The following is a 12,265-nucleotide window of genomic DNA, read 5'->3' on the forward strand; positions in this document are numbered from 1 at the left end:
CGCTCCAAACTTATGAACGAGGGTCGGCAGCGGCTCAGGAGGAGCCTCCTTCAAAGCAGGAAGCTGAAAAAGAACTTGTCTTTTGAGACGCTGAGGCATCACCCGAAGACGCGCCCCCCTCCCCCCACTTAGCTCCGGAAACGCAATAAAAGGAGCTTTTTATAATAATCAATTCCAGCAAGGGCAGAGTATATTACCAGACGCCACCAACGGGAGGAGAAGGCTCCCCACAAGCCGCTTGGAGCTGCAGGCCGTAAATATGATCAAGCGCACTAGAAGCCTCCCATTACCAGCCGTCATTAGCGATATTACATCACAACCTTTCGGGACACGGTCAGTTATAGATCCTCGCTCAGTTGATGAGATTCGTTCAGGTCCGAACGCAGAAGCTTTGTCGTAACAAACAAAATACAGTCCGGCCTATTAGACTAATGAGTGCTAATCACAGATGAAAGGGCCGACGGCAACAAAAGTGCCAAGCCGTTTTGTCAACAGAAGCTTTCAGCTCCCGCAGCCTGTAAAGGAGGTCGGGAAAATGAGTCTTGTTATCCTCCAAGACTCCGTTTTTTTGGTCTCACTTCACTTAAAAACATGCCTCTCTAACCTTGACTAATTTACCATGGACATTAGGCAACACTCACTTTTAGTCTGTGTCTGCAACATCAAAGTCAGTTTGACTAAAGTGACATGAAATAATGCTACTTTTATCAGTCTTACCAGTCATCTTATTTGTTATCTTTATGAAATCTAAATACAGTGCACTTAATCTTTGTTCTGCAGGAAGTTCCCTCCAGGTTAGGTGACACACAAGTGATGAAGAGGTTTCATGAAACAGCGTAGTCATTTTCAGGGGCCACTAGATGGTGCTATTCGCTGTATTATCTTTGGAAACTAGTTCATTGAGGTTAGAATTAACCTCTACATCTGGAATTAACAGTTCATTTATTTACTTGTACAGTTTTTTTAATTATTTATTTTCCAATTATCTTGAAAAGTAACTGACTTATAAATCCTCTGTAGGGAAAATTGTCATTATTATTATTACTAGTAGTAGTAGTAGTAGTAGTCGTAGTATTATCGCTATTTTAATGAAACATCACAATTAACTTCTACATCTGTGATTAACAGTTCATTTATTTACTTGGACAGTTTTTTTTATTATTTATTTCCAATTATCTTGAAAAGTAACTGACTTATAAATCCTCCGTAAAGAAAATTGTCATTATTATTATTATTATTATTACTATTAGTAGTAGTAGTAGTATTATCGCTATTTTAATGAAACGTCACGACTAACTTTTATTTTTTTTTTTACATTTTTTTAAATTCATTATTTTCCAATTATCTTGAAAAGTAACTGATTTATAAATCCTTCCCAGGGAAAATAATGATTATTATTATTACTATTTTAATGAAAAGGAACGACTAGCTTCTACATCTGGGATTAATAGTTATTTATTTATATACATTTTTATATATATTTTCTTCCACTTATCGAATTGAAAAATTAAAATATTAGTAATGTTTTCTGCGTGTATATATATATATATATATATATATATATATATATATATATATATATATATATATATATATATATAGTGTGAATATTTGGAGTCAGTCATTTCAACCTACATTACCAAAGTTATATTTCCTCACTAATAGAAACCTATAATATATTTTAACAATTTATTTGCATGATGAAGTCATTTCATCTTTCTTCCAGGTGACTTTCGCAGCCCAACGTGTCACTATTTTACACAAAACCAATCATTTTCAACCTTACCAGGCATGTAATTAACATATAGAACGTTCATCCGTGGTTCACGTCTACGTTTGTGCCTTCAGTTCAGTGGGCGTCGTTCCACTGGAGTTTGTTCATGCTTTGAAGGAGAGGAGGTGGCGATGATGTGTTTATGAGGATACTGACATGGCGACTCTTACATTACCTTCCTTCCGTCCTTTTTTTTTCCCATCATCCACAAGTGTAGCCGCGGATGGCAGAGGAACTTATCTGTGGGCTTTTCATGCCACAGTGATCCCAAGTAATCTAATTCAGCCTTCCCCTTTCCCCGCTTCTGTGCTTCTCGTATATTGGTGCATGCAGATTGTAGAAGTGTGTGTGTGTGTGTGTGACAGGAAGAGAAAAGGGGGGTGAGGAGGGGGACAGACACAGTTAATGAGTTTTGAATGCGTCTGCAAGTGCAAGTGTTTGTGTTGTGTTGGAGGGTTTACTTGAAAACACTCCACCTGGGAAGCATAGTAGAATTTTAATAAGAAAACGGTTGGTTTTTGATTGTATATGCATATATATTTTCACAAAAATGCTTAAATAGCAATATTAGCATGTGGACTTTTTGCCTAAAAAACTATTAAACTGACCTCATCTCAACAAAAAGTCAGTTTAGTTAAGCTGGAATTCATTTTTCCAACTGCTCATGTTCAGCCACTATTTCCAGCAGGTGGACAAAACCAAAGCATTTCACAGGGAAGCGACGATCTTGTCATAATCAGCAATTTCTCAGCCCTTCAACTAGAAAGAGAAAACATATGGAAATGGAAATGTCTCCGTCTTAGCAATGACACCGTGTGGTATTCATATAAATTCGTCTTGGCTTCCTCTGAGTCTGCTGCTGAAATCTTCACAGACCTGATTGATTTTGCAGCATATTACAAATTATTTCTAATATCAGGTTAATTTTGATGGATGTTTGCCACCGTGATGAAAGTGAGATGATTTATAGCCGTCATAAAACGCCTATTCTCTGTAATAAGGCAATTGAAAAGCAGCGGTGTTGAAGATGATTGATAACAGCATATATTTGGGGTGGGCTCTTTTTTCCCCACACCTTAAAAAGTCGGTGAAAAAAGTTGGATTTTCTTCTATTAGGGTCAGTTAATTTAAGAGTTGTCAGCCGCATGTAGAGCGATGGCTGAAGGTCATAATGGTCACAATATAAAATGTGTTTTCAGCACCTGATCTGTGTTGTTCATGAAGCAGCATGTTAGCAGCACTTTTGACATGAAAGAGTGCATGAATTTTTAATATCTCTATGTCTCCTCTCGATGGAAGTGAAGGGTTGTGAGGCTTCATGAAACAGTCATCTGGAATGGATGGTCAGATTAAAAGAAAGTACCATCTGGTCGTCGCTGAAAATGAGGTCAATGTTTCATGAAGCCTCACAAACCCGTAACTAGAAGACAGAGACACGGATCTGGCACTGTGCTTGCAAGTGCATATCATTGCAAAGAATAAATGAAACACAAGTGCAGCTACTGAACATAAAATGTGTGGAACAAGAAAGAGATACATTTGAAAAGGGATGCGCTGAACATTTGATGGGGGAATATATTAGGCCAAACAGTGCAAAAAAGAAAAAGCCAAACATTGCCGTGTGGCCCGATCAAGTGCAGAGCAGCCTGAATGATGATTTTTGCTTCACATTGACAACATGATGTAATAGCATGGGTTTTTACAAATATGGAAAACGAGCTCAGCCACATCTACGGACAGCACCAATGTTTTCGGTTATTTTGAAGTGTTGAAGAGCGAAAATAAAATTGCAGTTTACAATGAGTGTTCAACCAAAGTAGCGCCTTCTGTTTACAGTTTCAGTCAATGATATGATGAAAAATGTTATGTTTTCATTACTGGGATTCTTATTATGATGGTGATGATGATGGTCATTCGAAAAGCAATTATTATAATCTAAACATTTGACTTTCCTTAACCATATGTATACACATGAATTCCAGACTATTAATGCAACATTTATTAAAAAAAAAGAAAAAAGAAAAAAGAAAAAACTGAATGACATCATTTTTTGACAGCATTTTAAATTTTATTCAGCTTTGGCCACAAATTTTCATTTTGGTGTATCTCTTCAATGGGTTGGGAATATTGTGAATAAATGTCCAAAATGTTCCAAAACAAAAAATGTAAATCAAATGCTGTGAGCCGACATATGGAGGAATATGTGATACACGTACTGTTTTGGTTTGGAGGTTGCAGTCTCCTCTCACACACGTTTGTGCCGCTACTAAACAGTTTCTGATTTGTTTTGATTTGAGTGACAAGCTAATATACGTCCGTGCGGCGCAGGGTTAGCAAGCAGACTCAGCGCCGGAAGCGTCCAACTTAAGATTTACAAAACCTAACAGCGTATAATTTGCTTAGCGCTAATGATGCTGCTCTCACTGTGACCTGTTCACCTCAAGCTAGCTGTTTTATTTCCGCATGCTTTCAAAGGTGCAGAAGAAGTAACACACGGTGCGCCACTCAATTTACTTAAAAAAACTGTTTTTATTGTGTGGTGTATTTCCATTCCAAAAGGATTACAGTCGTCTGATTTGGCCTTGAAATATACTACTGAACAGACATGTGTACGAATCATAATTCTGGCAGCAGAAGGTGCAAACACTTGATGTTAACGCGTGTTTATCTTGTCATAATGCGCCCTCCACGTCTTACTCCTTAGTCACCCTTCACATCAGAGGCCAACACAATTTCAGGGCACAAAGATGCTGCATGGTTCATAAACAAGGAACCACCCTGAACTTCATTTACTCCCATATAATCTACACACTCATTTCACGAGCGCCTCTGTTCTTTGGAGGGCGCCGCACCACTTCCTGAGCTGGGTTTTATTTCCACCTTTTGCCGGGAAACCGTACAAATCACGCTCTTCATATTTGCTTAATTGTGTGGGAGCAAGCTATATATTCCTCGAGTTCACCCGGCGAGCTGTTCAGTCAGCGGTGACATGAAAAAAAAAGGATGTGAGGGAAGGAACCGGTACAATATGGCAGCATTAAACGCACAGCTTCAATTACCATGAGAACGGATCAGCGGCTGAGGATGCGTCGCTTCCCTCTGAATCCAGGAACTGCCGCCCACAGGCATCTATCATCTACACAGCTACAGGCAACGCGGGGAGAATAACACGGATGCGCGTCTGCACCGCGCAGATCACAGGCACCGAAATAGAAATGAATGCATTCTTTGTTTAAGTAATCAGCGCTGATGTGTGTCTTTCCTTTTTGTCAACACAATCGACGCGGCTCATGTTTGCCACCTGAATGTTGGTGATTTGAATCAGGCACTGCCTCTGTGGGTCGCCGAGGAGGGACGCGAAGTGTATTCCCGGGGTTCTGAGGAGGGTTTGGTCGGTTGATCAACACAACTGAGTGCGTGACACACAGCTCCCGGCGACTCCTCGGGCCAGAGCGGGACTTCAGAGCCCCGCCAAGGCCTGAGTCTGCGCCGCCGTCTTCATCGCAGCAGAGGATTTACGATAGTCTTTTTGTAGTGTCCGTGTCACGGCAATTTCTCTCGGATAGCTGTGTCTGAGCCCTGATGCTTCACTTTAAAACACACGGTCTCAGTAAAGCCAGTGTGTAGAGCAGTGGTGTGTTTGAATCCAACTCCAGGCAAGGCTGGGATTCCGACTAAACCAGTGCAGCGTTTTTGATATTCCGTCTTGACTGGGTTTCGCTGGGGTGCTCTGCTTTCCTCCCACAATTCATAAACACAGAGAATAATTACCGTAACTCCTGGACTAAAGAGCACACCGGAATATTACCCACAAAATTTCAGAAGGAAATAGATCTTGTTCATACATAAGCTGCACCGGTCTATAAGCCGCGGGAGCAGTGGTGCTGTCTGCACCGTAGATCTTAAAAATGCATGAGGATCACTTCTTAACTACTTTTGACTCATGATACAAACTCTGTCCTGAACTTGAATCATGAACTTGTCACATCTTTTATTTAAATTAAAGCGCTCAAAATGCACTGTTTTCACACGTCTCACTTCACTTTGTCATCGGAAGGTACTTAACACCAAACATATAACCATGAATCATGGTGTTGTTTAGAATGCACTTGGCACTCCAGGGTAAGATATAGCGATGCAGCTAATGCACACGATAACATATGCCCCTCAGTATAAACTGTAAAGAAAATGTAAAGTTGATGAAGATTTAACAAGTGGTATAAATGAAAAAAAAAAAATTTGACCCATATCATCATTTGGCTATATTGACTCTGGTCAACATTATGGATCAGTGCAGATGCAGTAAGACTGGTACTGAGCTGTCATAGTCACACCACATTTCTTCAGACATATAACACGGGCTGTGACCCAAAAGTGGATTACAGAGTCATTTTAAGTTTCCCGACAATTCATTTTTATAATTTTTTTTGAAGGTACTGGCCTTTTTATAGTCATACTCAGCAGGTGGCGATCAAGTGCTATAGTGCTAATATATTTTAGAGCATCTGAGGAGAACAGCATCCATGCTTTTCTTTTTACAACTTATTTTTGTGACTGCACGGACTTGACAAGAAAATAAACTTGTGAGTTTGAGTTTGAAGTGAGAAAGTAAATGCGACCACGCTTCATGGTCCAGCTCACCAGTTTCATTTTCTTTAAAGCACTGACTGTATTTACGAACCAAAAAGTTGAACCAAAATGATTCCTAAACACAGTGTTTTTGAGAATCACCAATTTCGTGGAAAACGCATGGAAGTTGTGGCCCATTGGAAATGATGTTTATCAAATCACATTTCCAGTAGGTCTCAGATTGTGACCTATTTTTGTCTTATTTGAGCGCCTCCTTGACTTTGGTTGCTCAGTGAGCAATGACAAAATACAGTGTAGTTACAGTCCTAAAACATCTTTATGGAAGACAATGGTTTAAAAGACATTTTGGCTCTATATAAATGAACCTGGGTCAGCGCTGTATTTGCGTGCTTCACTGACTCACACGTCTTATTTACGACCCATTCCCCATCTTCCAAACATGTCATGTACCTTCCCCAAAGTTTGCTAATTCACAATCCTAGACAGGCTTTGCCTTTTAGCTGATCCAATACGATACATATATAGAGCTTTCCACAGCTTCCAGTTTCTCAGTTAAATGGTTGTTTTGGGATGTGGTAGCCTCACGTGGAATCACTCACCATGGCCAGAGGCACAATGCCCACCAGATCCTCTTGTGCCAGTTGAATTTCAGTCTCCGCCTCTTGTGTGGTGGTGCGACTGGCGGGGTACTCGACCTGCCAGGCCATCCATCGGCTCCCCAGCAGTTCTGGGAAGCTTTCCATTTTTAGATCCACCTGGAGCACCCTCTGAACCTCCATCTCAAACCTGCCAAGAAGCCAGAGGGTTCTAGTTAACGGTTAAAGATGACAGGGAAACGTGTGCCAGAGTTTGAGAGTTGTGAGAGCACTCGTCCTGCAGTCTGCCTTAAAATGCTGATGAAAACGCCTGCAGCCAAACCCTGACATTTTTCCATATAAGATTCAACAAAATGTCAAGTCCCTTTGTGCTTGACACTGAGGCGAAGCTTCACTTGGTGGAATAATGTCACCTCCTTTTGCACGATTCCTCTCACGATGTCCTGTGTATGATGTGCACTGGTAATAGTTTCTATCATCATGAATGCTTCAGTGGAATTTAAAGTGTTCATCAGCCTTCTGTTTGTGTTGAGAAAATCTAGACATATTGCACGCTTGGGTACAAATGTGACATTTCTGCGGCTCGTCTTTTAGAAAGGATGAGACAGAAAACACATGGCTCTTCTGCTGCATGGACGAAAAACAGGCATTATTATGTTTAGAGTCTAAGATTCAAAGTGTGCAGCTTTCTTGTATCATGCTGAAAACTACATAACAGGCTCCAGAAGTAGAAGCAGTGGTGACAATATAAATGACTTCCACTGGATTTTTTATTTTCTTGAAAAACACAGGGAAACATTAGCAGAGTGCATTGGCTGGATCTAGCGATACAATACATATCACGATACACAAGTATCACAACAATATGATACATCGTGATAATATTGCGATGTTGTCATACTGCAGTATGGTATATATTTTTTGGAAACAAATGCTAACAATATTAACATGCTGTCGGAGCAGCACTTCCGTGTTAGCCGTTAGCTGTAATGCCCTAGGTTTTTAGGTTTAATATGTTCCACGAGCATTTGACTGGACTGTGGCACATGATACAAACCACACGGCTATTGTCTGTGCTACCCTTTTTAGGTCCTTCTATCACTGTGTTTTTTTTTCTTTTTTTTTCATTTTTTTTGGAAAGAAACAAAAAAAAAATGCAAAAGAAATAAAAACAAAAAAAAAAAGACTTTTTTTAGTACGCATGTTACAAATTGATTATATAACACATTTCATGGAAAACAAAATCACAAAAATGAAATGAACGAATCAGGGTTCTTGTTTTTGTTTCCCATGGACAGGAGCAACCTGGAGAGCCATGTATTATTCAATAGGAACCATCATGCTACTGTGAAATGATATGAAAATGCTGAGCTACATTCACAATAAACATTGTTATATAGTGGACGAAGGCTCAAATTCTAATTCTTTGTCGGAGCAACTCTTGAAGGAGGCTTATAAAACATACTGTATAGATACACTGAATGTACAAAAAGTCCAGATCACTTCAGTCTTCTGTGGGAAAACAAAACATTAAATGTTTATATATATATATATATATATATATATATATATATATATATATATATATATATATATATATATATATATATATATATATATATATATATATATATATATATATATATATATATATGTTTTAAACAAATAATGAATGTACCAACCCAGACTCGAACCCTGCGCCTGTCGCCTATCACCAGCTGCTGAAGGTGGGAGTCAAATCACTCGCTGCCAACCAGTGGTTGTTTGCTTCAATAAGCTCAAAAACACTAACTTAACCAAGAATTTATTTAATAAATATTGATGTAGTGGACTTATAATATCAATATAGTGTCACTATATTTGAGTGTATTGACCTTTTTTTACACCCAAGCATGTGTGGAACATCTTGGAAAGACACAATGTTGACGTTCTAAATTATAAATAGATGACTGAAAACAGGAACAAAAATATTAAATAATTCAATTTTTTTTCCTCCTCAAAGTGGCACAACTATGACACAATATTTCCTTCCTAGATTATTCAGATGTATTTTGAGCGCTCACAGCTGCTCAGCTATTCATATTCACGTTCAACAAAGGTGAGCATAAATAATTCAAATGACAGTGAGGTAACTTGTGTCACATTTCATACCATAACCGATCAGAGCAGCCAGCCGTTATCAGCAGAGCGCAACACTGCAGACTTGCGTAACGGCAGCACGGTGCTGCGATAGAGATAGATGCTAATCTCTGCTCACAGAACGCAGAGAGCCAGGAGCTTTGTCAAGCAAACAAACTTTAACAGATGACACACCTAATGTCCAGAAATAAACCTTTGAGCTGCACACACTCACTGCGACACGCGGGACCTGTGAGCACACATGACCTAGTTTCCGCATTCCACTTTAAAAGCAGAAAGATTATTCTGCTTAAATTCTTGCACCCTTGGTACACAGCCGAGAAGAAGAAGAAGACGAAGAAAAATGGCTATACAGCAAAAAGCTTTTCAATGCGCTGTCAAGTGTGGGGGCTAAAGTTTTGTCGCCTACAGAGAAAAAGCCACCGAGTGTTTTAAATGTGTTTCTGATTTAGAGATGCCGTTCCTTCTTTTTCTCCGCATGATCCAATTGTCGGGGTTTTAATAGTTGCTGTGACTGGAATTTCCATTTTTCTTCCTTCAATCAAAGTGCCAACCAAATAATGAGCATCTGGTAAATGCGCTTCATTTTAAAGCTGGACAGGCTGTCAAGATGGAAGCCTTGTTAAACACAGTCATATTTGGACTGTCAATAGAAAAACCACTATTACGCTGGAGTCAAAGTAGAATCAAAAGACAGGCTGGTTTTTATTCCAGACTGAACGACATGGCAGATTCAGAAGTGAATTGTGCTGTCCATTGTAACTTTACTCCACGGACGGAGGTAGGGAGGGTGGTGGTGGGGGGAAACTCTAGTTGCAAACAATATTCTTGAATCAATAACACATTTAAAAACTTTATAATAGCATATCTTTCGGCTTGTTTTAGACATTAAAAACTTTTCTAACTGTACCAATATATTACTGCCAAAACAACAGGTTGCATTGTTCAAGGAGCCACCAAGGTCGTGAAAATAGACATTTAACTATTACCAAATTTAACCATAAGCATATACGTCAAAAAAAGAAGTATTGACTACTAATGCGATCCTGATAGTCCGGTGCTCAGCATCCTCATGATAGCAAGTACACATCAGAACATCTGATAACTCACTTCATATGGGATGTTACTGTCAAGAAACATGTTTGTTTGTGTTTTAATAGACAGAAAACCTTCATCAATCACCCGCAGAGTATTCAAAATACATCTAATTCCACAGATTTCACACAATTCTGCAGAAGTCCCGCAAGTAATTGGTCCAACATCCCATCATGGATATTTCCAAAAATCTTATTGACATAAGATTTTATGATGTTATGTGACATGGTGGACATTAAATAAAAATAAAAATAAAAATAAAAATAAAAATAAAAATAAAAATAAAAATAAAAATAAAAATAAAAATAAAAATATTTTCCTCAAATGTGTGAGTTCACACAATCTGGCGAAAAACCAGTGGCAACGGAACCATCGCGACCCGAATCGACCAAAGTCTGGGAACATGACCCATCAACCAAAGTGACATGTTTGCCAAGCACAGTCAAACCCAAGGTGTGGTTTTTAGGAACCACATTTTGACCGATTTCCAAACTACACTCAAGACTTGACAAGTATTAACAACAATTTCTCATTTTGTTTTTGTAAGTTGTATTACTCTTTATAACACAGTGATCACATGTGTCGGCGTCAACACGTGCATGTCATGTTGATAGTCAGTTAAGATAGTCAGTGACTAGTCCACAAAATAGTCCTTAGCTACAGTTCTATTATACAACACAATCTATCGTGAAACACAAACCCTCCTCTGAGAAACTCCCACTGGCACACACATCTGATGCCTGGGTCACAGCTAAACACAGCAATGGCACCAGCAGCAAGACGTCCTGAGGTGACCTCCTCCCACTAACTTTGCTCATGACGTGGCTCTCTGGGGGAAACTGTTCATTTCTCTGTCACTTCCAGCATGAGCTCTAATTCAATTAGCAACAAAAGGTTCATGGGCACGTTGCACGCATCTGGCCTCTGCCGTATAATTATCCGTACACCATCTCTCCGTTTGGGTGAAGCCAGACAAACCTCCACAGGGCTGCCGGCGGCAACAGACACGGGGTGGGTGGAGAGGAGCCCCTGAAGACGGACACAGCTGGCCCTGGAGACCAGGCTTGACAAGGCACTGCCCCAGACAGCGGACGAGTGACTCATGACAGTAGCATGACTGGGAGATGTCGCTGTTCAGGCACAGTCAGGGACGGATAATAATCCCGACAACACCAGCACCTCTCAAGGTCCTGAAGTGACACACGATGAGACAGTTAATGAGCCCTTATGCAATTAACTCTGCTAAAGAACTCATGCCGGTTTGTTTGTCCCTTACAGGATGTAACAAGACAGAGTTTAGTAAAACAGCATTAGCCTCAACAGCAGCAGTTAATGTGTAGTGGTGCAATAAACCCAGCTCATCATCTCATTTTAATGTCTGAGGAGCAGGGAGGGGGGTGTCATGATTCTGCTCTCATTTTGGTCCCTTGAGTCCCGTTTTGTGACACACCTCTGCACCATTGTTTGGCAGTCGGGGACAGTGCCTCTGGATTGGCAGACCGGGGTGGTGGCCCCCCCGACAGAATTTCATCTCTGCTATTTGCGGACGATGTTGTTCTGCTGGCCTCATCGGACCGGGACCTTCAGCATGCACTGGGGCGGTTTGCAGCCGAGTGTGAAGCGGCCGGGATGAGGATCAGCACCTTCAAGTCTGAGGCCATGGTTCTCGACCAGAATAAGGTGGTTTGCTCTCTCTGGGTCGGTGGAGAGTTCTTGCCCAAAGTGGTGGAGTTTAAGGATCTTGGGGTCTTGTTCTCGAGTGAGGGAAAAAAGGAGCGTGAGATCGATTGACAGGTTGGTGCAGCGGCAGCAGTAACGGTCTGGCCTGGGAACGCCTCAGGATGAGCTGCCGGAGGTTTGTGCGGATTGGGAAGTTTGGGCTTCCTTGCTCCGAATGCTGCCTCCGCGACCCGACCCCAGATAAGCGGCAGAAGAAGGTGAAGGTGAAGGAGTCCCGTTTTGCTTTCTCTCTCCTATCTTCCTGTTCCTGTGACACACAGCTGGAGCAACCCATAATCTTCAAAGCTTAAAAACACCGGGACTCCAGCAACATGTGCCAGATTGTCTCCTT

General features: G+C 40.5%; 1 protein-coding gene across 2 annotated transcripts in view; it reads right to left on the bottom strand.

Moving 5' to 3' along the window:
• The window catches only part of si:dkeyp-14d3.1 (transmembrane protein 132C), a 177,920-nt gene that overhangs the window by 44,224 nt on the left and 121,431 nt on the right, over positions 1–12,265 (bottom strand). For both annotated transcript variants that reach the window (XM_053869753.1, XM_053869755.1), the window contains one exon: positions 6,964–7,150. In XM_053869753.1, coding sequence (XP_053725728.1) covers positions 6,964–7,150 — 187 coding nt within the window. The remainder of the gene's footprint in view (positions 1–6,963; positions 7,151–12,265) is intronic.

The sequence above is a fragment of the Synchiropus splendidus genome, chromosome 7, assembly GCF_027744825.2.
Source record: "Synchiropus splendidus isolate RoL2022-P1 chromosome 7, RoL_Sspl_1.0, whole genome shotgun sequence".
NCBI classification, from domain to species: Eukaryota; Metazoa; Chordata; class Actinopteri; order Syngnathiformes; family Callionymidae; genus Synchiropus; species Synchiropus splendidus.